At 35.6% G+C, this 27,521-nt stretch overlaps 1 protein-coding gene across 1 annotated transcript in view; it reads left to right on the top strand.

Annotated features, from left to right (window-relative positions):
* Positions 1-27,521, top strand: part of LOC149537903 (nicotinamide adenine dinucleotide transporter 1, chloroplastic-like) — a 90,808-nt gene that overhangs the window by 51,195 nt on the left and 12,092 nt on the right. The window contains exons 4-5 of the mRNA XM_089799315.1: positions 4,791-4,842; positions 5,014-5,123. Of these exons, the coding sequence (XP_089655441.1) occupies positions 4,791-4,842; positions 5,014-5,123 (162 nt within the window). The remainder of the gene's footprint in view (positions 1-4,790; positions 4,843-5,013; positions 5,124-27,521) is intronic.

Genomic DNA, 27,521 nt, shown 5'->3' with positions numbered 1-27,521 from the left:
TTAATGAGGTTTCAAATGTGTTCAAGGGCCCTAGTTTTGAGAAGATACACACTACTGTACTATTTGATGAGGTGGCCCATGTAGAGGCTGCTATGCTGCCCATCAAGGATTCATTGACTGAAACAGGTGTGACAATAGTGTCAAATAGATGGAAAGATGCGAGCAACCGTCCTTTAGTGAATTTTATTGCAGTGTCTACAAGAGGTCAATGCTCTTAAGAGTTGTGGATTGTGAAGGACATGTAAAAAATGATGCTTTCATTGCAAAAATTCTCATACAAGCCATTGAGCAAGTTGGCCCTCAAAATTTTATTCAAGTAGTAACTGACAATGCCAAGAATTGTAGGGTTGCTGGCTTATTGGTTGAGGAATGATACAAACAAATTTTTTGGACACCTTGTGCTTTGCACTCACTCAACCTAATGCTGCAAAAAATTGGCACTAAGGTTGAATGGATAAAAAAATATGAAGAGGCACAAGATATCCAAATGTTTGTCACGAACCACCATATGACGCAAGCAATATTTAGACAATTCTCAAAATTGGAGCTCTTGAAGATAAGTTCAATTGTTTAAAGTTTAAACATGTTGAAAATCTAGTTACATTAGTTTAGTGAACTTTTTATGTTTTTAAACTTAAATAGATTACTTTTTAATTTTTTTAAATCTATTATTGTTTTGATCTTAAAATAGGTTGGTGAGACCCTTTTTGCCTACAACACTATTGTTTTGAGATGCCTTGTCAAGTTTAAAGAGGCATTGTCTAGAATGGTAACCAATGTTAATTGGATCATATGGAGGCCATCTAATAGTGCCAAGGAAATTGCCATTAAGGCATTGATGCTAGATGACTCTTGGTGGGATCGAGCCAAGTTCCTTTTGAAGTTCATCGAGCCTATAATGAGCATCACCCGATATACTGATATGGATAAGCCTTGCTTGGGTGAGGTATATAATGGCATTGACTCAATGATTGCGGATATTAGAACCATCATAAATGAGAAAGAGCAAGATCTTGATGAAAAATTATTCAAGGAGCTATGGGTAATCATGGTAGAGAGATGGAACAAAATGACTACCCCTTTGCATCTACTTGCCTTTGCATTGAGACCCAGGTTCTACAACCCATCAATCGTCAAGTGGAGTACCACTAGAGTTGCCCCATACTGAGATTCTAAATTTGCTCAAGGGTACAAGGTAGCCCTTTGAAGACTCTTTCCCGATCACCTACAATGTGCAATAAGGTCTGAATTTATGAGTTTCATGAGCACTAATGATTGTGGTTTTGAAGCTCTTGAAGACAAGAACAATGCTGATGCTCATACATGGTGGTACTTCCATGGACAAAGGTACCAACACTTGCAACCATCACCATCAAGATTTTATCATAGGTAAGTTCTTTAATCTTAAGATTCTAATTTCTAGTTTCTTTTTGATAAATATTCAAAACTCTTCACCCTATAATTTCAAATTTGTAAGTCTTGATAGGTTGCTAGTTCATCATCATTTGAGAGGAATTAGAGCACATACTTCATCCCTTGAATAAAATGCAACTTACTAAACTCCAAGATGGGAGAGAACTTGGTCTTTGTGCATTCAAACTTGAGGCTCACAACTCGCACACAATACCTACAAAAAAGGGGTGGCAAAACATTGGTTTGTTGAACTAGAGTTTGCAGAGTTGGAAGCCCACTTTGATGCACTTGCAATTGATGATGGTGAACGTGATGATGAGATACATAGTGATGTTGAAGTTGACCTTGAGGCTATGGTTGATATTATGATATTAGTGGCACTAATTGTGCTTCTAATCTACAACTGCCTAATGGTGATGAATTGTTTGGTGATTTTTTATGACATTTGATTATATGACTGATTAGTAATGTTGACATTACTGTTTTTGAACTGAAACATTGGTATAATGGTGTATTTTGACATTTTGTCATGCCATTAGAACTAAATCGTTAATATATATGGTGGTGTATGTTGCTAAATTGCTTTAATTTTAGGATAGTGGTGTATGAATTTATTTGCTATAGTATATTTTCACATATATATAATTTAAAAAAAAACAATTTCTTGTATGGACGAACCTGAATCCAACCCAAATTTTTTTTGAGCGAATGTCGAGCCTGCACATGAACCAGAATCCGAACCAGCAACTTAGCTCAACATCCATTTCCAATTCATCCTCATTACTACTACCCTCATGGCTGCTCATTTTGATTTTCTTTGAGATTGAACAATGAATAATAATACTGAAATAATGCAAAAGAATAAATAAATCAGATTTTTCAAGCTTTATGCTTTGAAAGAAATCGAAAAATAAAAGAATGGAAGAATCATAGTATGTGACTTACTTCTCTTCCTTCTATCACTTGCACAGTTGCAGCCTTCTCTTCTTTCAATTACACTTTGCTCCTGTTGCTTCAATGTTTCAAACCTTACAATATTAACTAATAGTAATGAGCCCCAAAACAACAAATAATACTTTTTTGTGTGAATTAGGGATGAGGGGCCCACATTGGAATTTTAAAAAAATTGCATTAAAAAAGTTCCTTTTTTGCCTACCATCACACATTTCTGTTGAGGATGGTCGAGGGATGGCTAAGCCATTGTCGGCTGTTCCTAGGATTTACGACAATCCCTGAAAATATTTTGTGATGTTCTTGGGTTTCCAGGATGCCCATTGCCAATTTTTGTAAAAAGGGGATAGGGTGGGGGCGTCCCTTGGCTGTCCCTGCATCCCAGAAATGTCTCCATACCATGGATGTGGGTTGTAAGGCTGGGGACCTGTCCTCGGGTAACACTGTAAAAATTAGATGAATAGCTCACACAGTAACAAACCCTCAGTAATGGGCATTGGTGTACTACATAATGTGTTCACAGCTTCATTAATTTCAAGAACTCAAGTTAAAACTTTCTATAACATTAAGTATAATTCCAGGGCCTCTTCATATGTAATCCAAAGGTTGCGGTATGTAGGCATGGTTGGTGAAAAAGACACTTGTGTGATACAAGTTCATAGGTTATCAGCAGAGATAAGGTTGGTTATTGGATGTCATTATTACATGAGAAGTGTTACACTTCCATTATCCAACTTGTCTACAGATTTTGCTTTAAGCTGTATCATGTATTATGCATTGTTGACTTGGAGCTTTTGTAAAATATGAGCCCAAACACTGATCAGATAGAGAAAATATTATTAGAATCAAGATTGACTCTACTGAGAAGCTTTCTCATTCAGCATTCACGAAATTGGTGTATGAAATCAAGTTTTTTTGAGTATCTGTAGAATCACCTTTCCTGTTACACTGATCTGGCATAGAATTAGGCATTCAATTTTCATGGTAACAAAAGTAGGCACTCGTCACCAACTCTTATTTTTTTGGTAGAATGTCTCCATCTGTCTATGGAAGAGCACAAGGTAAATATTTTGACAATGTCCAATGTCACCATTCTAATGGGTGATAGAAGATGCCTACCAACCATTGCTTAGTTCTTACAAAATCAGCCAGATTCTCTTGTTGACAAAAAAGATGCCTAAGTCTCGTGTATAACATTAATTTCTTCCTGGAAAATGAACAACTGGGCTTCCTGGGCACTACTGGCAACCTGCTGCACCTTTGTGCCTGAAGACAAAGGGCACTTGACATCATTGATCTAGTGCCTGATCAGTTTGGATGATAATTTTTCCGTTAGCTTCACTTGTAATATATGACAATTGTAGCCTGAGAGCAAAACATGTGCAAGTTTCTAGCCTTGCAGGTCTAAGGATGAATTTTCTGAATATCATCACCTCAGCATCTGGACGGAAGAAATGTTTATATAACCTCCTGATTGACACTGTCATTTATACTGAGAGTCTCAAACTCATAAACATGGTAGTCAGTCCGCGATAAAGTAATGGCTGGGGAATTACTAGAATTTGTAGATGGTACAATAGGTATTGCTCTATCCAAATTTGATAGATCAAATCTATGAAGAGAAAGTAATTTCTATCATTATTCAAGGAGGTTTTACACATTTTCTCCATGGTAACTGGGTTTATGAATTATAATCATAATTATATGTATGTATCTATGTATGTGTGTGTGTATGTGTATGTGTATGTGTATATGTGTATGTGTATGCGTATGCGTATGAGTATGCAATAATCAAATTGAAATTACACAACTCGAGTTAAGAACGATAATCATTGCATTATTCCTTTTACAATACCTGAACTACTTTTCCATGAAAGCAGGAAATGAAACCAACTACCATCCAGGGCATCAATTAATCAAAACCACTGTTTATTAAACCCAAATACCATCTAGGGCATCAATATAAACAAAACCATTGTTTACGAAAACCAAATTCCTTTGAGGTATCAATCTAAACAAAATCATTGTTTACAGAAACCAGATATCATTTAGGGCAATTTAAACAAAACATCAGAGTTTTAGTGGTCAGGTGGGATGTGATTCATGTTTATTCTTAGCCACATGATAGTAGAAATGACTCACAAATTGTTTTATTTACAATAGTTAAGGTAGAGAATCCAGAATTTCTTAGTCTTGTTTATTATTCAAAGTTGCATGTACTTCATTTTTGTTTATATCTTAATGTTTCATGGCTTTTTAGCTTGACAATCGTGACTATTAGGTGTGAAACAAACTGATAGGCAAGAATTTATTTGTGGAAAAAAAAGAAAAAAAAGAAAAAAATCATGAGGTGATGCCATGATGAGTGTATTATTGCATTTTAGTTTTAAATGGCTTCCAATTAATGTATATTTTTCCAATTACAGGTGTACTTCACAATCTATGAACAATTGAAAAAATTACAACACCCTCAAAATGGTAACATATATGCTTCCATCTGATTATATTTTGTTTATATTGAGATTTATGAATCATTTGCACTATAGATAACTAATATTTCCTTGAGCTGAGATAATGACAGTGAGTTTTTTGTAGTACATTTTATTATTTAGTCTTACATAATTGTTAATATGATTGTCATTTATTCAGATCCACATCATGAATTTTCAGTGGGAGCCAATATGGTATCTGCATCAGGTGCTGGTGCTGCTACAGCTATTGTTACCAATCCTTTATGGGTTGTAAAGACAAGACTTCAGGTATGTCCAATTACATGTGACTCACATAATTTGATGATTAATAATTGTCAATTCTTTTATTGACCAAATGTTCTGAAACTGAATCTATTATGAAGCATTAAAATCAATAGTTCTATATAAAACTTGAGTAAAATTTAGGAGAGATATATATCTCCATATATTTTTGTCCTGAAACAACTCCTCTGGTACATGCTTGTTATCTTGGGCAGCAGATCTTTATCAAAGAAATTCATATAAGCAGAACATTTAAAACCAATCATATTCATAGTCTGCATTTAAAATACAACAGTTAGGTTTGACCGCTTTAGCATGACTCCATTCACAATTTAAGTATATAGTATTTGAAGCTCTTCACAGGCTTGAGTTTGTTTTGATCTAGAACAACCCTATTGTAACTAAATGTACCTTCAAGTTCTTTTAACTGACATTAGTCACTTGCAGGAATTAATATAACGCTGTCCACCTTTCTATGAATGTAGTTTCCTTGAAGATAATATTTCTTAGGCGGTTCTCTTATGAACCTCCTTTTCTCATTGTTTGTTTGGGACTCATCTTAATTTTTTATAATTGTACTTGTTGGATCTTTTAGATTTAGATTTACTAGCTGTTGTTTTTGTTAGGAAAACAAATAAGAAATAAGTAGAAGTTAATATGTCACATCCATAGAAAAGGTTACCATAAGGGAAAGTAGCTTGTATGTCCTAGATTTCTGTTGGGCTTGGCTAGCCTATGATAAATAAAATAAATAAAAATGAATAATAAATGAAATTATTAGTTAAATATGGTAAGGAGACGTGTTGTATTGTAAACACATGCCCCATTTTAATTGGGTACTCCTGTTTTTTGGCTTTTTAGCTTAATTATCCTTTGGTTTGCAACATTTTTTTGGCTTTATTAGTGCCCTAGCTGTTAAGGAATGGGTGAGTCAAGTCAGAAGTTCCTAGATCAAAATTGGGAATGAGTAAATTGTCGGAGGATTGGATCCCAACTCTAAAATCCAGGTTTGAGGTGGGCGTATTTCCTTCAGGAAACTTGCCTATAGGTCAAGTTTCCTCTTCAATGCTTGCATAAGTTGATGTGATCAAAATTTGAAAATGTACTGCAGTTGGAGGTTTTTTAATTAATTGTTTTGAAGGTTTTTTCCTGAAAAACTGTGGTGAGATTTTATTTTAATTTGGCAAAGGCTGCAGTAGCTTTTTTCTGTCTGGACCAGAGAACCAAAAATCACGGCAATTCATCCGCTTTAGGCGATTCGATTCGGCTGGGCAATTTTTGCTGATCCAGTGATCGGATCAGTGATTTCTAGTCATGAATCGCCATGAATCACCATGAATTGCCATGAATCAGCTTGGAAAATTGGGCAACTTAAAAACATAAAAAAATACTTTTTTTAATGATTTTTTTTTCACATTTCCCTTTCTTATAACCCTAAAAGACTTTCTATTTGTTGAGTTTGCCAAAAAGAGAGGAAAGTTGAGAGATAGACTTGAGCTAGAGCTATACCAGATAGACTTGTTTTTTCATTTTGTTTATAGATAGACATACGTTTCATGGATTTTCATCTTACATACATTTATGATTTGATGTCATTGGTTTTATGGATCTTCATCTTACATACGTTTATGATTTGACAACATTTATAATTTTATATGTCTATGTCATATGATCCTAAGTTTTCTTTCTACTTCAGCTACAAATTATAGTTTACATTGTACGTATGTGATGGATTTATCATTTATGTTCTTTGTTTATGTCTGTTAGCTTTTATTTGATGTGTTCAAGTTAAATTCAATAAAAGGTGCATAAAATAAGTTTTAAATCATTAAAATTTCTAAATTTCAAGGGTTTTTTTCACTTTGCCGATTTGTAGCCGATTCATGAGCGATTCATAGCCGATTCACGAGTTGAGGAGGCCTTGTTAATTCCGAGCCAATTCTGAGTTTTGGTTCTTTGGTCTGTACCATTTTCTCTCAGCAGCTAGGGTCACTGCAGCGTGACCCTTGCATTGTGGGATTTTTCTGGCGGTCTTTTTGTGACAGCCTGTCTTTTCACAACTTGACAAGCAATGTTTTCTGTGTTTTTCAGTTTTCTGAGAATTACAAAATCTCAAAATTGCGGCAGTCCCACTGTTTTCCAGTCCACATTCGTCGGTTTCTGCATATGATCGTGCCCTCTTTTGAAGAAAAAAAACATGATTTTTGACTGTCTTCTTTGCTAGGGTTTCACGGGATGTACCTGTCTTTTTTAGCTCAACAAGAAAAAAAGTCAATGTTTATTTCTGCGTCTGTTATTTTTTAGACCCACACAAGAGTTTTTGTTGGCAGTTTTTCTGCTCACGATCTACAAAATTTGTGGCAGTGGGTTTTTTTCTGCTAGTGTGATATTGTTTTTTGAAGTCGACCCTTATTTTCTTTGCCTCATGTGTTCAATTTAAATTCAATAAAAGGTGCATAAAATAAGTTTTAAATCATTAAACTCTCTAAATTTCAAGGGTTTTTTTCACTTTGCCAATTTGTAGCTGATTCATGAGCGATTCATAGCCGATTCACGAGTTGAGGAGGCCTTGTCAATTCCAAGCCAATTCCGAGTTTTGGTTCTTTGGTCTGTACCATTTGCTCTCAGCAGCTAGGGTCACTGCAGCGCGACCCTTGCATTGTGGGATTTTTCTGGCAGTCTTTTTGTGACAGCCTGTCTTTTCACAACTTGACAAGCAATGTTTTCTGTGTTTTCCAGTTTTCTGAGAATTACAAAATCTCAAAATTGCAGCAGTCCCACTGTTTTCCAGTCCACATTCGTCGGTTTCTGCATATGATCGTGCCCTCTTTTGAAGAAAAAAAACATGATTTTTGACTGTCTTCTTTGCTAGGGTTTCACGGGATGTACCTGTCTTTTTTAGCTCAACAAGAAAAAAAGTCAATGTTTATTTCTGCGTCTGTTATTTTTTAGACCCACACAAAAGTTTTTGTTGGCAGTTTTTCTGCTCACGATCTACAAAATTTGTGGCAGTGGGTTTTTTTCTGCTAGTGTGATAGTGTTTTTTGAAGTCGACCCTTGTTTTCTTTGCCTCATAGGAAGTTTTTTGCGCTATGGAGATGGGTGTTCCAAAAGGTTTTGGACACTGACAAGGCCTTTTTGGCCCTGTTTAAGGGCTGCAACTAAATGTTTTTTGTATGGTTTTTTTTTTCCAAAAAAATATGTTTTAAGCTGCAAACCTGAGATTTCAGAATCTGAGAGCATTGGGGTTTCAGCATTGGCATCTAGGGTTATGGCTGATTTTTCCCCCAAAATTTGTGGTGGGTTTTCATGATTTTTTCCAAAAAAACCATGAAGCATTTTTCTATGTTATTTTTCTAATAATTGTGGTTTTATTTCGCTCTTTTTGGCAATTTTTCAAAACAAAATTGTTGGTTTTTTTTTTCCTTGCCTAGTTTTTTGACGATTTTCCTCAAAAGCGTGAGTGCTTGCTGTTGTTTCGAGTCTATGACAATATTCTGACAATTGTGGGTTTTTGCAGTTGTTCCCACAAAATTGTGCTGCAATGAGGGTTTGATGATTTTCAACAAAATTGTGGCATGGTTTTGCAGCCAGCTTTTTGACATTTTTGTCCAAATCATGGGTTTCTATTCTTTGCCTATTCTTTATCAACAAATATCAAAGTTTTTGGAGAAGCTGATTTTAGTTTCTGCACCTCTGGACAGTGGAAGGGATATCTTTATTACCCAACATCATGTTGGAAGGCACTTAAGAGATTCAATGACAAGTACTAGAATGCCTGGAAGGAGTGAATGCTCACATTTTTTGATTATTAGTGCCTAGGTAAGATTATTTTGGGTAATCTACTTGTCCCACAAGGGTAGGTAAAGACCGAGACTAGTTTGAGATGCTTCTAAAAGTGTTGCAAGCAAGAATGCTACAAGGATCTTGAGTCACCTAAAGAATTCTCACAAAACATGAGATAAAGGCAAAGCTTTCTTTCTTAAGAATATGTTGTTCTTGATTCTGATGAATGAAAAGACATCTTTACAGGTTCATCTCATGAAGATCAAAAACATTTACAATCAATTGAAGGCCATTGGTTGCAATATTGAATAAGAGGATATGATGGCTATCACATTGAAGAGCTTACCACGATCATCAAAATTTTCAATACTACTACAAATGTTGACTTGTGATTTGTGCAATAAGCTCTTACAACAAGCTAGGCGGAAACAATAGTTTGGTAGCAGCAATGAAATCACTATTATGAAAAATAGGCATTTATTGCCAAGGACAAAGGGAAAGGCAAGGCAAGGCAAGTCAACTCAAGAAAAAGGACAGCAAAAACTGTTCAAAGAATTTGAAACCTATCACATGTCGTTATTGTCGTGAATTTGGTCATTATAAGTTCTATAGAAAGTAGTTGGCTAAGAAGAAGTTCAACCAGGGAGGGTCTCAATGATGAGCTCTTGTTGCAAAGCATTTGGAAGAGGAGTCAGCCATCAATGTATTTGCCACCAAGTGACTAGCATGTTATCTCAAGTGTTTTGCAAGATTACCATTAAGAAAGGGTATTAATATTGTAATTTTTAGCTTATAATGGTCATTTAAGTCATTGAAGTTGTTTAGTTAGTAACTTTCTATTTTGCCTTTATTTCTTGATCGTTTTCATTATGGAAAGATTTTGTAACCGTCTATATAATGACTATTCCTCTCTATAATTTAATATGATGACATTCAATTATAATATCAATAATGTGATGTGGTGTGTACAACAAGAAGAGTAACCATGCACTCATTGGGAATCATGTCCTATATTTGTAAGACAAGGCATCACATGTAGTATTAGGACTTGTTATCCACTATAAGGATACATACACATGCATTGTAAACTCTCAAATAGAAGACATAAAATTTTTGTCTAGGTGGAGAGTTAGAGAACCGTCTAAGTTTACATCCCTTACATTAATTAAAAACTAGGAAAAATAGTTGTGTTACCACATAAAATGCATGTGTTTTTTAAAGAAATTTGACTTTGGGGATTTGGGACGACCGAAAATGTTTCCAAACTGTCCTTTGACATGCCAGAATATCAAATATAGTTAAGGAAACACAAAAACAGTCAATAGGAGTTTTGGAAATGTATGATGAAAGCTATTAAGCAAAGGACGATCTTGATACTCAATATCCTTCTTTGATTTGACAATTGAGAATATGCTATAATAGTCTTAATGCCTATAATGCTGAATGTTATTTCTGATCCAATATTTGAGTATATGCACTATATATGTATGTATGTATGTATGTAGCTAATATTATTGGTAGCGATACATTGCCGAGTCAATGTGGAGTAATATTCTTGTGAATGATGTTTTCAATGTAGACGATTTGCATTTGCAGCAATGCTGCTGTCTCTAATATTGGCTTTTGAACTATGCAACCGAAACAGGTCAAATATGCTTAGCAAACATGAAAACTTCAAAGCATTCAAAGAACACATCATAAAAATTTGGCTCCATTAAATTCAATATTCGGGAGGTTGTTGCTGAGAATGAGGAAGAGCCAAGTCAAGGCTGGCTTGATGAACATTACTAACTAATAAAAAATGAAGTCTATGAACTCTCTGCTCTGTTAAGGCTTCTTGATGAAATTGTAGCAAAAGCTTCTAGCCTTTCTGGTACTTAAGGAATTTCATGTAGAGAAACTTCTCTCTAAAAGAAGGGTAAAGTTTATTCAAAACAAAGAGAAAAACAAAGAAAGAAGGGCCAATTGCTCAATAGAGAAGAGATCACTACATAACCTTACATTTGTCCACTAACTAATCCAACATGTGAGACAATTCCAAAGATAATTGTCCCCTATCCACAATATTCCAACCTTGTATTTGATCAGAAATCCATTTGGCCAAATAGTTTGGTACTCCATTCCACTCCCTGTGAATGTGAATAAAAGTAACAGATTCCAAAGAGCCACACAATTTGAGAATTTGCTTAATAACCAAAACTAAGTGCCAACTAACAGCATCTAACTGTTGCTCATTCAACATAGTTACAACCACTTGAGAATTAGATATACTAATAATTCTTTTCTAGCTAAGAAAACGTTGCTCCACATTATATGACATGGTGAGGTTCTATGTAATTATTTGTACGAAGATCCTTATAAATAGAAAAAAATAAACTAAACATTTGTAAGACTATCAGGCTTGACTCTGCCAATACTAACATGACCAGGATTCTGACTGGGATTCCCCCGAGAAGAGTCATCAATTTTAATTTTCAAAACATCTTGATAGGAGGGATCTGTCAACCCTCCTGATTTATTTTCTGCAAAAGATGTTTGCATCTATTGCTCATGACCTGCTTGCCACTCCTCACTCCTCACACCAAGAGAAGGATCATCTCTATGAAGAGGAAAATTGAACTGATTGCAAATATTAACATCTCTAGGATTCACACCTCCAACAAATATACACTTTGCTAAGACAAGCTTATGAAAAGAGTATAATTTTTCATAGACGCTGACCAACCATCCTAGCATCGTGAAAAATCCTACGATTCCTATCCAACCAAATATGCCAAATAGTGAAAGTGGGTCCAAGGAACCAAGCAACATGAAGATAAAAAGGTCTTGATTAGAGGTATAATCCAATAGGCTCTAAACTTGGCCAAAGAGGAGAAATGGCAACAAGCATGATTCCAAACTCTCCACCAGAATCGCCAAGTTTCCCTAGAGAAAGAGCATTGAAAGAAAAGACGGGAAAAACTTAAAAATGATAAATTTAATTGCTTTATTTAATTGTCTTTGAATTTTCAATTATATTTTATTATTCAGTGCTCCAAGTCCTTAAATGATAGGATATTTAAATTAATGTTAATTATTTTTTATTTTATTTTTTGATCAATAAAAGGCTGAGGGCAATAATTTTTATTAATAATTAATAAGTTTTTTACATTGTTCGTTTGTTCAAATGGACACTGGTAGGAAATAACGGAGTCAAGAAACCTTAGTCTTGGCCAAGGACTTGTGTCCGCTATAAATATAGATAATAATATAGGGGCATTCACCTATTTATAATGCAATTGTGAGAATTGTTCCTTGTTTTACACAATATTTACTTCTTGATCTATCCTTCTTTTGACAACCCTTGTAGTTTCACTTTAATTAGTGTAATACTTGCTGCTTTACCTTCTTGTTTGAGTTCTTGTTTTATTTAGCTTGCAAACAATTACCTCTTGACCAAGATCATTGTTAGTATTAATCTAAGTAGCACTATAATAGTGAGCCTATTTACAACAAATAGAAATCATAAAACACTATAGTAAGGACATCCAACTGAAGTGTTAGGATTATTTCGATCCTTAGGGTAGTTATCTTATACTATCATACCATGAGCTGGATAATTGAGAATTATTCTTCAAGTATTAGATTAATTTTTTCGAGGTTATGAGTCTCAAATTACGTGACCTAGTTATTCCTTTGGAGAAAATCCTCACTATCTACTCCTTTGTTTGCTAATGTATTTGCTTCTTTGTTTCCTTCTCGATTTATATGTTTAATACTAATATCTTTGAATTTGTCGATTATCTTTAATGTGTTTTCAAGTTTGAAATTTAAAATCCAATTAGGAGTGCTTCTTTTCCTTAATGTGTTGAGAATAATTTGTGAATTCCTTTCAATGATTAACTTGTTAATGCCCATTTCCGGGCTAAAATTTAGACCTTTGATCAAGGCCTTCAATTTTGCTAGATTATTAGAAAGCACCCCTAAGCGCTTGGCTTGCTTAATTATCCAAGAGCCTTTGTTAGAACCTAGTCTAGCAGGTCATGGATTGCCTCTTGAGGCACCATCAAAATTAGGTTTTACCCATCCTACTCGAGGGCGTTCCCATTTACAATCCACCTTGGCTTGTATATTCGCTTTTGAGAAGATCATAGTGGGTTAATTAGTTTGAACTAGTTTTTGCGCATTTCTGCATTTTACTCAAAGAAGGAACCTTCTTCCTTTTGAGAGTTTATAAGATTATTATTTTCCACCCTATTATGCATGCTTCCACTTTACTGAGGAATGAGGTTAAGTCCATACTTTTGTTAGCAAATATTCTTCTATTTCTCTCTTTCCATATTTCCCATAAGAGTATGGATGGGGCTATTTTAAATTAATTGTTAATTACAAATGTTTATCTTGAAGTTTAAATGTAAATTAAATTTGCTCTCATTTAATATTTAAAGAATATGAATTCTTTATTTAATTTAAATCTGATTATTCTTAAACAATGTTTATATACAATTGGATTAATTATAAAAAATCTTGAAACTTTTCACTCCCAATACTATTTCTCTTAAATAATTAATTAATTAATAAAAAATAAGGTTATTGCTTCATAGTCAGGATTAGATGTATCCACTTCATGCAACATACCTAATCCAAGTTTTTCCCATATGTTGCTCCCAATACACGATAAACTCCAAGATACCTTACTAGCCTTTGGTCAAGCAACAATAATCCATGATAATCTAATTAATTATCATTTTATTTTATCTTAATGAATTTAAGATAGGGTTTTTGCTTTATAATTAGGCTAAGGTATTTATCCATTTTATGTCTCAGACCTTATTCTACCTTTCCCATTACTTCTAATATGCTTAATAACATCTGGTCAAGCAACAATTAAGCCAAAATAATCTAATTTTCTCATTATTTTGTTTAATTAATTAATTAATTAAAGACGATGTTATTCCTTCATAATTAGGATTAAATATTTATCCAATTCATTCACCAAACCTAATCCTGCATTTCCCTATAATGCGCTCGTATACGCCATAAACTCCAATATACCTGTTGTGAGGTTTTCATACCATCACCCTATTGCAAATGGGACCCCCCCTCTTTTTGCTTTGGCAATAGGAATAATTGTCTTAGGTGGTCTTATTTGTTATCATTTTTCTAGTCCCCAAGTCAATCTTCAAGTCTTTAAGTTGAAGAGATGAGTTTGGGCAATTGTTGCCTGCTTGGTAGTCAAGTATGTCAGGGGTTTGAGCGAGAGCTAGGCTACACTAACCAAGGATGTGGAGTTGAAATCAAAGGATTTGTGATGAAATAATTCAGAACTTTTGTAAATGCTTGTTTCGGTTTCAATTTCATCTTAGAAGGTCAAGGAAAGTTGTGGAGATAACATTGTTAGGGGAGTGCTGAATCTTGAAATTTGGCTTTTTTTTTGGAAACTCCCAAAATCTAAAATCTTTATTATAAATCCTATGAAGCTGAAACCTGTCTAAACATCCTTAATAGTATTTATATTAAATTTAACTAAGGTATAACCATAAGTAACTTATATTTTATATAGATCACTTCGTCCTCCGAGCTGACGAAAACTGAATTGAACAATTGGGAGTTAACTTGCAGAAGTAAATTCTCTAGAGGAGGTCGGAAACCAACTATGTCGCAGGATTCACAATCCCGACAACCCCTAAAATTTTGCTTCCAATTTAGACAAGTCTCAAGTGAGAATTGATGAGAAAAGCAAGTGAAGATTGCAAAATGTTGATTTTTGGAGGAGAATTTGTGAAATAAGAGCAATCCCAAGGAGGGTGGAATCTACCCTCTTGGAATTCTTAATTCCAACAAACATGAAATTTCTGCCCTCCAATCAGGAAACCAAAAAGAGATAACCTAGGTGTGGGGTGGGTTGAGGATCAAAGGCAAGAGCGATGGTTTAAAATCCGTAAAGGATCGGCTTTAAATCAACTGGAGAATGATAGAGTTTTGAAGTCCAAATTGGGCAAGTGAATAAGGCAAAGAGCAGTCCCAAGGGAGGGGTGGAATCCACCCTTCTCTTGGGATTCCCAATCCCAACTCCCTCCAAAACCCTGCTCTCTTTTTGAGTCATAATCCTAGATCTCCCTTAAAAACTCTGCCTAGGTATGAAGGCTTTGTGAGGCAGGATTTCAATGTTGCTTGGTTTATTGTGAACAATTCTAAGTAGGGAGAATGAAAATCAGTTGAGTTGTGAAGGGAAGATTGAAATGTTAGAAGTGAGACATAGGTGAGAACAAACTTCAATTATCCCTTTCACAATTCAGATTGATAATGAGAATCACCTTCAAAATCAGACTGAAATGCTAAGATGAAATGAAGGGGATGTGTGTTTGCCTAAGATGAAGCTAAGTTAAAAAAAAGAATCCTAAGGTAGGTGCAGAATCCCAAGAAGCATGAGATTTCCCCTCTCTATCAAAGAAAAGAATTCTTTCAACCTGAAGTCAGACAAAGATCAAGTGAAGGAGAAAGATGAGATATTAGATCAAATCATAGGGATTGTTTGAACTCAAAGTGTAAAATGTTAATCCTAAGAGGGATGTCGAGCCTGCCTACCCACTTGGGACTCCTAATCTCATAAAGGGGTAAAACTCTGCTCCATGATGATGGTGAAGTCCCAACTCGCAAGAGAATTCGTCCATGGAATTGATAGTGTTTGAGAGATATCCTTGACTTCCAATTAACATAAAGAGGATGTAAATGAAAGTCTAAAACAAATAGTGATGTGTTTTCTAGCAGAAGATGAGCTAGAATCAGACAAGAAAGGTCTGTAAAATGCATATTACAAGAGAAAAAAAGCTAAAACAAAATCTTGGAGGAAGTTTGAAGAGGGAAATGGAGATGGGAGGCGATTTGAGACGAATTAGAAACGTTAAATTAATTCTGTCCAGATTGGATCAGATCAATGGGTGATTAAAGTAAGTCACCTTACATACAGTTTCATAGCCTAAAACTTGACTTCCCCTCCAACCAAACAATTGAAGTCGGCCTGCATGGAATAATAATATTAAATTTAAACAAGAGAGCAGGACGACCAAAAATAAGGACATAACTCTTCATCTTTTGTGGATTGCCTATATAAGGGGAGGTGGAGATGAATAATTTTCTTCCTTACTACATACATATCTGCCTCTCTCTAAAGGGCAGCGACTTGCCTTACAAGTAGATCTACACACTAAGAGGCAGCGATTTCATCTTTAGCAGCATTTGGAGGACTTGGGGAGTGATTTTTTCGAGATTGTAAGGCAAAAATCATCAATGATTTTCTCTATAATCAGAGGTGAAGTACCAAAAGAAACTTAAATTTGGGCATGTAATAGACCTCAAACTCCTTTAAGTTCCAAAATTTAGAAGAAATTTTATGAGGTGATAGCACGGCCAAGTTAAAAACTCCGAAGAAGAGTGTATGTTACAAGACAAGCTCGAGGACTTCAAATGAGGAGGTTCAAAGTTAGGTTTTTAAAAACTGCAAATTCAAGGCAAGATCAAGATGGAGTTCAAGAAAGCAAGAAACAAGGAGAAGGAAATCATCGTCTACATCCATGTTTACTTTGAAAAGTTCCAGCTACATGAAAGTCTTGTCACTTCAAGAAGATAGAGGTCATGGCATCAAAAGAGACATCAAGTTCGCAAGTACAAGAAAGATCAAATCGTAACATTGGGAAAATTTCCAAGAAGGAATATGGTGAAAATTTGAGAAGATGAAGTAATTTGGGAATATGCCATAACAATCGAAGGCTTGATGATGTGAGTTATCAAGAGATACTTTCTCATCAGCAAAGCATTGATCAAGTCTATGAGATGAGAATGTTGAGGTGGCACCTGCATGTCTTCATCTAATCAGAAAATTCCAGTTACATGTATTCAAGTACATTTAGTTATTAGGTTCTATGGCTCTCAATGAATAGAGGAGTAGGGGCCTTGCTGGCCTACTTACTTTTAAGATTATAGACCTAATATGCCTCAGTTAGTTGGAACCTACCTCATTATTGCATAATTGGACCCTTGATTCCCTAGACAAGCATATGGGACAATTTGATTCCAGGTGTTCCCCCACCTCGATAAAGCTGGGAGAGTCAACGATCTAGCAATTAACTTAGTTGATCTGGTTTCGGGGCCATAGCCCGTTTTATAGCTTATTCCTATTGATTTAAACCGAGAACCACACCTGCTGGTTCACTCACTCGTGTGTGTGCAAACCACCTTGCTCTGAGTAGTGCTGGATCAATAGTAATGTCGTGGACCCATACCAACGGCCTCCCCACTGACCATTATTCATTCATTTATTGAGCCACAAAATGAAACATCTCTTAACCTTTATAACAATAGGGCTATGTTGAGGGTGCAGGGGGAGAGGAGAGTAAATTATTGTTGGAGAACTATAATCCCCCCATTAGTGGGATTGGGTCGCCCATAACTATATCTACTGCTATTATGAAGCAGGGTGACTAATGGCCCCTCTAAGCCCCATCCCAACCTCCTACTATTGATTTAAATCGAGTAATAATAATATAGCCCCTACTATTCTATGGGGATGTCATTATTCGAGCAAAGTTATAATAATACTATATCAAGCATGAATAGTTGTGTGTTGGGGGGATGTAACTTTAGTGCCCCTCCCTTCCTATCCAATTTGTACTCTCTCCTTTGCTCCTATAACAGGTTGGGGGTGTTACAGACTCCATAGATGGACAAGATTATTGGCCATGGGGTGGTGGCTTCAGGTAATTCGATGATAGTGTGACAACTCTAATTTGGGTTTGTAATGGATAAATCTTAGCCCTTCATTGTAATTGGCCTTCTCATTTATAGGGAGTTAGATTTTAGATTCATTAGAGAGGAGATTACTTAGAGACATGGTTACCAGGAGACCCGTCTCCCCCCTAAAAGTGGCGTCTCGGAGACCGAGACGCGTCTCGGAGACTTTTCGCGTCTCCGGAGACCTCAAAAAAGGTTGGAGACTTCATGACGAAGTCTCCTGAAGTCTCCCCGTCTCCTAATCCAAAAAGTGAAGTCTCCCCGAAGTCTCCTGATAAAATATAAATGTAAAATATAATATTAAATAATTTTATATATTTTAGCCCTCATTTAAATGTTTTTAATGCAAAAATCTAAGGTACTATATGAATTCCGTAACAATTGCTTGGTGATGTATGTCACCTACAGGAACACGATACAAGTCTAAGACAACATATTGGAAGCTGTACAGGATTGCAGTAAAGATCCCAAATCACATAAATTTATGCGGCTGAGGAATTAGGGTGCAAAAACTGTTGTTAGTGCATTAGAAGATAGTATTACGTATGTTACAGAAACCTGATATGCAAATGCTTGATAATAGTATTATTCCTCATGAAAACCAAGCATCTATTTGCTAATAAAGACTCAGCGATAACAGTGATAGACTAGAGGTTTTATGTATGTTAACATGAATGTATTTGGTCCCATATTTCTGTTTTTTCAAGAGGATATCATGTTTCAGTTTGATGTATAAGTCGTATTTATTATTCGTACCTGTTTATCTGCTGTTGGCAATATCCTAGTACCAATATAGGAATCTTTGTTAGTTGAATCTGTGTAACTGAAAAAAAAACACTATTACAAAATGATTTACTCCCTTTTAAACTAAGCAATCCTAACTCTTAGTTAGAAAATAGAAATCCTAAGTGTGTCTCTATGCATGCATCAATGTTGAATAATTCAATAATTTTCACAAATTTTTTGTAGCAATGCCAATTTGTCAGGTTTTAAAATCTATTTCAGTAATGTACTTCTATATCTAACCGCTTATTATTATTATATCTTTGACAGTTTGACTCTATGAATCTATTTTAATTTTTAATGTGACAACACTAGTATTATTAATTTATTATTTACTTTAGTCTTTTAGTCTTACGGTATTACTATTTTGAAATTTTGAAATTTTGTATTTACTTTTAGTATTAGACTCTTTAAGTTTAAACTATTAAAAATTTATTTAAAAAAAAAAAAAAAAAAAAAAATTGCCGTCTCCAAGTACCCCCGTCTCCTATTTGAAAAATTGCCGTACCGGTACCAGTACCAGTACCGGAGACCTCAAAGTCTCCCCGTCTCCCGGTGACCTTGCTTAGAGAGTATAGTAGGAGGAGACTTGTTGATTTGTTGCCATAATGCTATCAAAGTGATTCTTGATTCATTGTTAGTCTTCATGGTGGATTACTTGTGTTGCTTTGGAGTATTGCATGGTTTCTTCTATTCCTCACTTAGCGTAGATTAGAAGTGGTGTTTAGTTGAATGGAAGATATTTTAGATTTTTCTTTGGTGAACTCACTTAGACCAAACCATTAGTTGCTTGCTGATTGTAAGTTTTCCTTGGATGGTTGAATATCATTTATACGAACTTAGCTTTGTTTATTGCTTGCACATTGATGTGGATTGATGGATGGTGCTAATGGAATGGTGGTAGTTTGAAAATCTTACATTTGCCTTAGGAGATTGCACTATCTTGGTTGATGTTGATGGCTAAACTTAGTCTAGTAGAGTCACAAAGACATCCACAATTTCTTGCATTCTAGGAGTAGATTAAATTTTCTAAATCCTATTCTTTGCAATTTATTTGATTGAAAGTGATTGCAGAAGTTAAGTTCAAGTTGATATCCATTGAATGAATAGCACGAGCCCCTTTGTGATAACCAACATATCACATCATTATAAATTTGTAAAAGTCCACAATAAGAAGAATCGTTGAGGTTGTCTTATTTGATCATACAATTCATTTACATTGTTTAGCATATGAGCATCCTTATTCAAGAGAGTTAGAGATTTGTTTCATCCTGAGATACTAAATATTTCATTTTGTATGTTGTAGTGGAACAAAACTCACATCAACAATACCTTTGTAGCTTTTGGTCAAGCAATAATTGTCCACAAAATCTAGTATTGAACAATCAAATCATAAATCAATCCATATTTAAACATGCTGATCAATAATCATAAACCAAATGATTATCAAAGAAACAATGACTATCATGTAGCATAATATCAAATTAATTAGCATGATCCTGTCCATATTACAATAGAATGGGTAAATGAAAAATAAATGAAAAGATCAAAAGTAGTCTAAAGTCGGGATATTATAATTCAGTGGTTGAGGTTGTTGGGAAGAGTGAATGGATCAAAGGTGTGGTTGAAGATGCTAAAAACATTACAAAACTTATTGAAAATCATGCTTAGGGGCTTAAGTAATGAAAGAGGACACCCAGGGCAACGAGGTGTGATTGGAGATGAGAATTTGCCTCAAACTAGTGACTTTGTAGACTATCATAGGGGTGCTGCATTCTTTCATGTAAATGTCCTTGAGCAACTTATGGTTGGAATCTCTATATTTTAAAAGGGCTGAAGAGTTCACAAAGATAGTGTTTGATGAGGTGCTCGCCAAGATTGTAACTTTAGAAGAGGTACTAGATCCAAGTAACAAGCTTAATGTTTTAGAGGGATTTTTTGTTTGCTGCTTTTTAAAATTTTGTATTAATTAAAATATTTGTTTTCATAACTAGCGACGAAGGCTTTGATCAAGGAATAACTTTTGGTTTATGGGGATAAAATATTGATGGGTTGTCTCTAGCATAATTACAAGACATGGGGTTTGGATCAGATTTATTTGACTGATTTTAGCTCAAATTTGAACTAAACAAAAAACTTGACAAATTGAAAAATTAAAATACAATGAGATGTAGACGTCATGTAAGAATTTAAAGCTTCTATTATGCACCATGTGGAAAACATGTTCATATTTGAGGAGGATCCAATTCTAGATTATTCAAGTTATTTAATTAGCCAACTTAGTTGCTATGACTTGTTATTGAGGACTTCCTCTTGACAAAGCTAAGACACAAAGCAAAAATTTGGATTTAAAAATAAGATGATCTAATGTTTTAAAAGGTAGGATTTGAATCTTTTAATAAGTAAGATGAATGATTTGTTTCATATCTAAGTAAGATTTAAAGCTTTCCAAGGTTACCCTAAGTTCTTGGGACATGCGGATGAGGGAACGAGGGGATGCATTTCTAGGATGCCAATTTTTCAAGCCAGTTTTGGGGACGGCTTGGGGACAACATTATAAAAATAGGGAAAAATAGAGAAATTTAAAATAGTCACATGAAAACATTTATAAAGCATGCACACACGTAGAACATTAACATATAAGAACTAGCGAAATTCTAATGGCAAATTTGTGTTAAATTTGGACTCAAAGTCAAATTGCTTATAGAATTCATTCTGAAAGTTAATGCAGAATCTGTAGGGATGCCCCTTAAGCATCCCCATGTTGGCAATCTGGCTAGGGTAGATGATATAAGCTTGTCATTTATGGCAACATGTAGTCAGGTTTGAGTGAGCAAATCATGGAGATAAAGATTTGATAGAAATACTTGGAAAATTGTCTAAGTCTCACAGAGTTTATCTATCAGCACAGGCACTAGTTTGATCAGTGCAGTTCACAGAGGTATTTCTAGCACGTGCGCACTAAGGTATGGATAGAATAGATTATGAGTATACTACAACTAAGAGCGCAAGATTGTACGATCAATACAAACGAAGTTATTGCAGATTTTCCAATTGTAATGGGCTGACATAATAGGATAATGACAAGGAATCAAATATTTTAATAAGGAATTATTTTGTTTATAAAAATAATCACTTGATTAATTAGGGACGACATCCTAGATGTTAACCCTAAGTCAACAAGAGTTAATTTTGTATTTTGGCAAGCGTGTAAAACTATGAAGGCCGATAGTATAAAGAAATATAGTATAAACGACATAACTTGAAATGCGAAGTGGTGTGAGTGTGAATGTGGATGTGCAATTATAAACGATTGTAATATTGTTTTGAGATGCGAATTCTGATGTTACATCAGATCAGTACGAACATATGATCAATTTTGTGAAGAGTGGCAAAGGCAAATCAATTATTGAAGATATAGGCAGCAGTCAGAGGTTTTATACTTATCTCTTGTATTGAAGAATGTTATTGTATATTGCATGTTTGGGAAGTGGGCTCATCTTGCATACTTTATGTAATTGTAATAACAACTCCTAACAGTGTTGAGGCTTCTAACAAGCTTAGTCCTTTAACAAGGACCGAGACACTATACGAATGTAATAGACTCCTAACAAGGTCAATATCTTTCACAAGATACTTTTGATTAGTGGATCATTTTGTGGGTACCATTCCCACTGGGGTTTTCCCTTGGCCAGGGTTTCTTTCATTAAGAAAATTTGGTGTTATGTGTTGCAGTACGTTATGGTTGTGTTTACTGTTAAGCTTAATCAGTTTATTTTCATATGCAAGTTATAAGATTGTTAATGGTATACATAATTGGGCAAAAGTTTGTGGAATATTGATTCACCCCCCCTCCTCCACCCTCTCAGTATCTCCTATTTCTATCAATGGGATCAGAGCACACTTACTCAGAGAAGGCCTAACAGCTTGAGTAAGGTCTCTATGGATATGGATTGGTTACTGAAGAACCTAGAAGAAGCTCTTGAGCAACTTGATGTGCTTATAGAGGAAAGAGATACTTTGAAAGACAAGTGTGAAGATGCTAAAAACTACATTGAAAAACTGAAGGACAAGATTGAACATATTAGATCGAAGAAAGAGTTTAAAGACTAGACCAAGGATTGCAATGAAGTTTCAAGGCTTCAGAAAGAGATTGAGATCCTTAAACATGAGCTAGAGATTACAAATCTAAAGTTGAGCTTGAAGGATGATGATAAGAAGATTGAATCAGAGTGAGATTTGAGAATGCAGATCTAAGATCTAAACTTGGGAAGATGACATCTGAACCTGAATCATCAAAATTGTAGTATGCAGAACTCAAGAAGTATAATGCAATTGTGAAAGGAGAGCTAACACAGTCTAAGCTACATCTTGAAAAGTTGTACTCGAACACTAAGAAACTTGATGGGTAGATCTATGTACAAAGACCACCTTTTGATAAGACTGGTCTTGGATATTTTGAAGGAGAATCATCTAAGAGAAATGAAGTTGCAAAAGAATCAGATACTATGATCCAACGTCCTGAGCAAGAAAAAGAAGATCTGAACAAGGTTGAGTCAAATCAATCTGAAAATGTACCTAAGCAACCTAAACAAATGTAATCACCTAAAAAAGTAAGGAACCAACTCAGAGGAAGATGCTATGCTTGCAATGAATTTGGTCACACGAAGAAGGATTGTGCAGGTAAGTCATTTAAACCCCTTTCTGGTTATTGTTATAATTGTCATGGTTTTGTCATAGAGCTATTGAATGTAAGAAACCTAAATCAATAATGATAATAGTAGAATGTTTATAGGTACTAACACTGTAGGTAATAGACCTATTGGAGGAACCAATGTTATAAGGAATGACATTATGTGTTATAAGTGCAACAACTTTGGGCATATAGCTAGAGATTATAGAGCATAAATCAATCAGTCAAGACCTAGATATGGAAATGATGTCATAGTTTGTCAAATTTGTAACATGGGTCATACAACGAGATTTTGTAGGATGAACAATATGAGAATGCCTAACAACATGAGTAATAACATGAGAATTCCTTTTAAATTTGCTGAGTCAATTGATAAAACTCAAAGAAATTTCCTATGGATTGGCTTTGAGGAAAAAAGGAGAATGCCTTTAATTGCTTGGGATCAAGTTTGTAAACCTCGCAGTGAAGGGGGATTGGGAATCCGAAAAATCAGAAGTATGAATAAAGCCCTTTTAGCCAAAAAGGGGTGGAGAGTTTACCATGACAACAAAGAGTGGAGTACAATTTGGAAACATAAGCACCTCTTCAATGCTAAATCCCTTCTTGATTTCTTCGCCTCTCTTGATGTTATTCATTCTTCCTTCATATGGGGAGCTGTTCAGGGGACCAAGAAAACTTTGGAAAAAGGATGCTCCTGGAAAATTGGTAATGGGATAAAGGTAAAATTTTGGGAGGATATCTGGCTTAAGGACCATCCCTTGATTGAAGACTTTCATGACAAGGCTTTAGTTGACGGATGCAAGCAGAGATTTGGCTTTCTAGTAAGTCATTATTTGCAGAATGATTCATGGGTGATTTTAACTGATGTTGATCAAGGTTTTAGTAATATCCAACTATCCCTAAATGTTGTCTCTCTTTACCCTTATCTTGAGGATGAGGTTATCTGGCATGCTGATCCTAGTGGTCAATTTAAAGTCTCTTCTATCTTTGCTTCAAAGGATAAGGGTAATCAACCTTTTTGGTCACATGCTTGGATTAAGGGTCTCATACCCAAAATTAACATATTCTTTTGGATTCTTGTCCAAAACAAAATTCTGACCCTTTACAACTTGCAAAAAAGAGGTATAAATGTGGTTAATAGGTGTACTTTATGCAGAAATGGACTTGAAGATAGAGATCATATGTTTTTGAGTTGCTCTTATACCCAAGAAGTCTAGACTGAGATTTTGAATTTTTGGGGCATGACATGGGTCCATCAAAACAATGTGGATCTTTCTTTCAAAAGTTGGAGCTGCCCCTCAAAGGATCCTGATGCTCAATTTTTTTGGAAATTAACCCTCCCTCACCTTTGGTGGGGCATTTGGAAAGAAAGAAATAATAGAATATTCAGAAATAAAGATCTTCCAGGATGGGTGCTTGGTCAGAATATCATCAGAGCCTTCAAGGAGAATTTTAAATCCCAGAGGAAGTCTAGTCAAACCTTCCAACTTGATAACCCTTTACGATCTCAAGGATCTAAGTTGAAAATTGATAATCCTAGATCGATTATAAAATGGTTTGTTCCTCCTAATGGATGGATCAAAGAGAACTTCGATGGAGCTGCTAAGGGAAACTCAGGAAGAGCAGGATGTGGAGGTGTTCTTAGAGATCATGTGGGAAATGTTATTGATGCTATAGCAATCCCTATTGGTCACTCGAATAGCCATATTGCTGAAGCTATTGCAGCCCTCTATACCATTAAATTAGCTGTTGATTTGGGGTATTCCAAATTATGGTTGGAAGTTGATTCTTTGAATATTATTAATACCCTAAATAATAAAAATTCTATCTCATGGTCTATAGAGGCTACGGTTATGGAAATCAAAACCTTATTTCAAAAATTTGAAAAAGTGGTCATTTCCCATACATATAGAGAAGCCAATGGGGCCGCTGACTGGATAGTCAATCATGCAGTTCAAACGGGGCATAAGGTGAGGTGGCTTGATGAATTAAACAAGCAAGTGGATCTTAAAGCGATTATTAATTATGATGCTATTCATTCCAAAGTGGGAAAGATTTGCTTGGATTAGAAATTTAATGATTTGGGGGAGTGGCCTTACGACTATCAGATTACCTTCTCCCAGGAGGTACATTCATGTGAAGGTTATGTGCTCTCTTCACACATCATTGAAAAGGTGACCTCGATTTCGAGTTACAAAAAATTGGTCTCATTTCAACCTCTCTGCTATCGGTATCTGGTTGTCTCTGGTTTTTTGTTTGCTTTGTAAAATGGGGGGTGAATTGAGGAAGCAGGAGCCCAAAAAATGTGATGACTGGAAGGCTAGGCAGGATGTTTGGAAGATTCTCCAAAAAGGGAAGGTGGTCAGTTTTTTGGAGCGTTTGCATGGATTCAAACCCCATGTCACCACCGCCTTTTTCAAAAATTGGGTTGATGACAAAGTTACTCTACACAGAGTCACTGTGAAGTTTATTGAGGAATTCATTGCCGAGGTTACTAGGCTCCCCATGGAAGGTATTAAATTCTCAAAATAGACCAGCATTTCCAATGCGACCTACAAAAAATTCTTGAAGACGGATGCGGAGGAGAAGCAATTGGAGAAGAATGGAGACTTCTTTGATGTGCAACAGACTTAAGATATTTGGCGTGATGTGCTTGGCTGTATCCGTGAGTACTTTATCCTTGATGGTAGGAATAAAAGAGTGCACAAATTCCACTTTGTCTTTCTTAACCATTTTAGGTATAAGGACAGAATTTCCTTCCCTTTCTATTTGCATTTTTCTTTGCTTCAAAGCTTGTATGCCCATAGAAAGAAAGAGTCATGACCCATCTTACATGAAGGTTTGATTTTGCTCATAGAGGGTTTTTGTAAAAATAAATCCATTGCTTTGTCTCCCTCCATTGGCAAACATAAGGATTCTTAGTCCATAAAATGTAAAATTGCTGAGAATGTTAAAGAGAAAGATAAGGCAAAATTGAAACCCTCTAGCTCTCGAAGACAAATTGTTGAAGAGGATTCTGAGGCGGAGAGTACTGAAGGCTCAGATAAGGATGTCCTAGAGGAAGAGGAAGGAACATATGTTGGGGAGTTTAGCTCTAACCTGGAAGGTTATCCGGGAACGAAAGGCAAAAATGAGAAAGGGAAAAAGGAAGAAACAATTGAGGATAACTTGGAACAGAGCAAGTCTGATAATGAGGGTACTCAGACTGTGTCCGGGGAAGGTGATAAAGATAAGGATAATTTAATTGATGATCTAGCCATTATGAGTGAGGAGGAAAACATGGGGAAGGCTTCCACTCTTGCAAAGGAGACTAAGGGACAAGATAAGGAGGTCCCTAGTCAGCATGACCCTGTGGAGACTGGAGAGGAGCCGTTGGATGGGGAGGAACAAATTGATAAAGTTGTGTCCCCGCCACATTCCATTGCTGAAGACGTGGGTGACTCCCCAGAGAGGGAAACCAAGCTTTCCTTCGTGCATTCTGCCAAACTTAAAGCTGATTCTTTCCTCCAAGTCGATTCTTGGATTTATAATGAAATAATAGGGTTGAAGAAGAAAGTGGAAACTTTGCAACATAACTAGGTGGCTGACCGGGCTATTATCAAAAACTTGGAGGTGCAAATGGGAGACATCCCAAAAAAACTTAAGGATTATGAGCAGAATCTTAGAATGCTTATCAAGGAAAGTGGAACAAAAATGGAGCAAGTTACTTCAAGCATCTGTGTTGCTGCGGCAAGCCTGGGCAAAAGAGTAAATGAAGGAACCATATCTTCGGAGAGTCCTAGCAAGAGGACAAGACAGAGTTCGAGGAAGAAAGACTTGATTGTTGCTGCTTCTTTGGCTGCTAACTCCATCCAAGATACGGCTATGATTGGTAAGGAGGCAGTTAAGATGATCACGAAACTGCAATAGTTTCTTTGGGTCTTCTTTTCTGGTTGGGTTCCTGTTTAGGTCCTTTTTGCTAGTTGTCACATTTGGTTCCTGTGTTTGGTCCTTTTTTCTGGTTTTTAGTTTAAAACTTTATTGGAGGTTCCAGGTCCTTGTAAAACCTGGGTTCTTTAAGTAGTTTTAGGTCCTTGTAAAACCTGATTTTGGTGCTGCTTCTAGTAGGTTTAAGGACTCTTTCCTTGATGGCTGTCTTGCTTTTTCTTTTTTGAGGATGTGAAAGGGTTTCGGGGTCCCTTCAAAACCTGTTTTTACTGTAATCTAAAACATGAGAAACCCAAATCCTAGATGGAATATAAACAACAAAAGGAATGAGAATAACAGTAATAGACAGAAAGAGAATGTGAAAGATATTGTAGGAAACCTTGATGAATCATTTGTTAAGGTTAAGGAACCAACAAGTCCATATGTTGTGTTGAAGCATTTGAAAA

Source organism: Cupressus sempervirens, chromosome 9, assembly GCF_028749045.1.
Source record: "Cupressus sempervirens isolate cs-2001-9-10 chromosome 9, ASM2874904v1, whole genome shotgun sequence".
Taxonomy (NCBI): domain Eukaryota; kingdom Viridiplantae; phylum Streptophyta; class Pinopsida; order Cupressales; family Cupressaceae; genus Cupressus; species Cupressus sempervirens.
The sequence above is the reverse complement of the archived record's forward strand: the minus strand, read 5'-3'. Positions and strand labels throughout refer to the sequence as shown.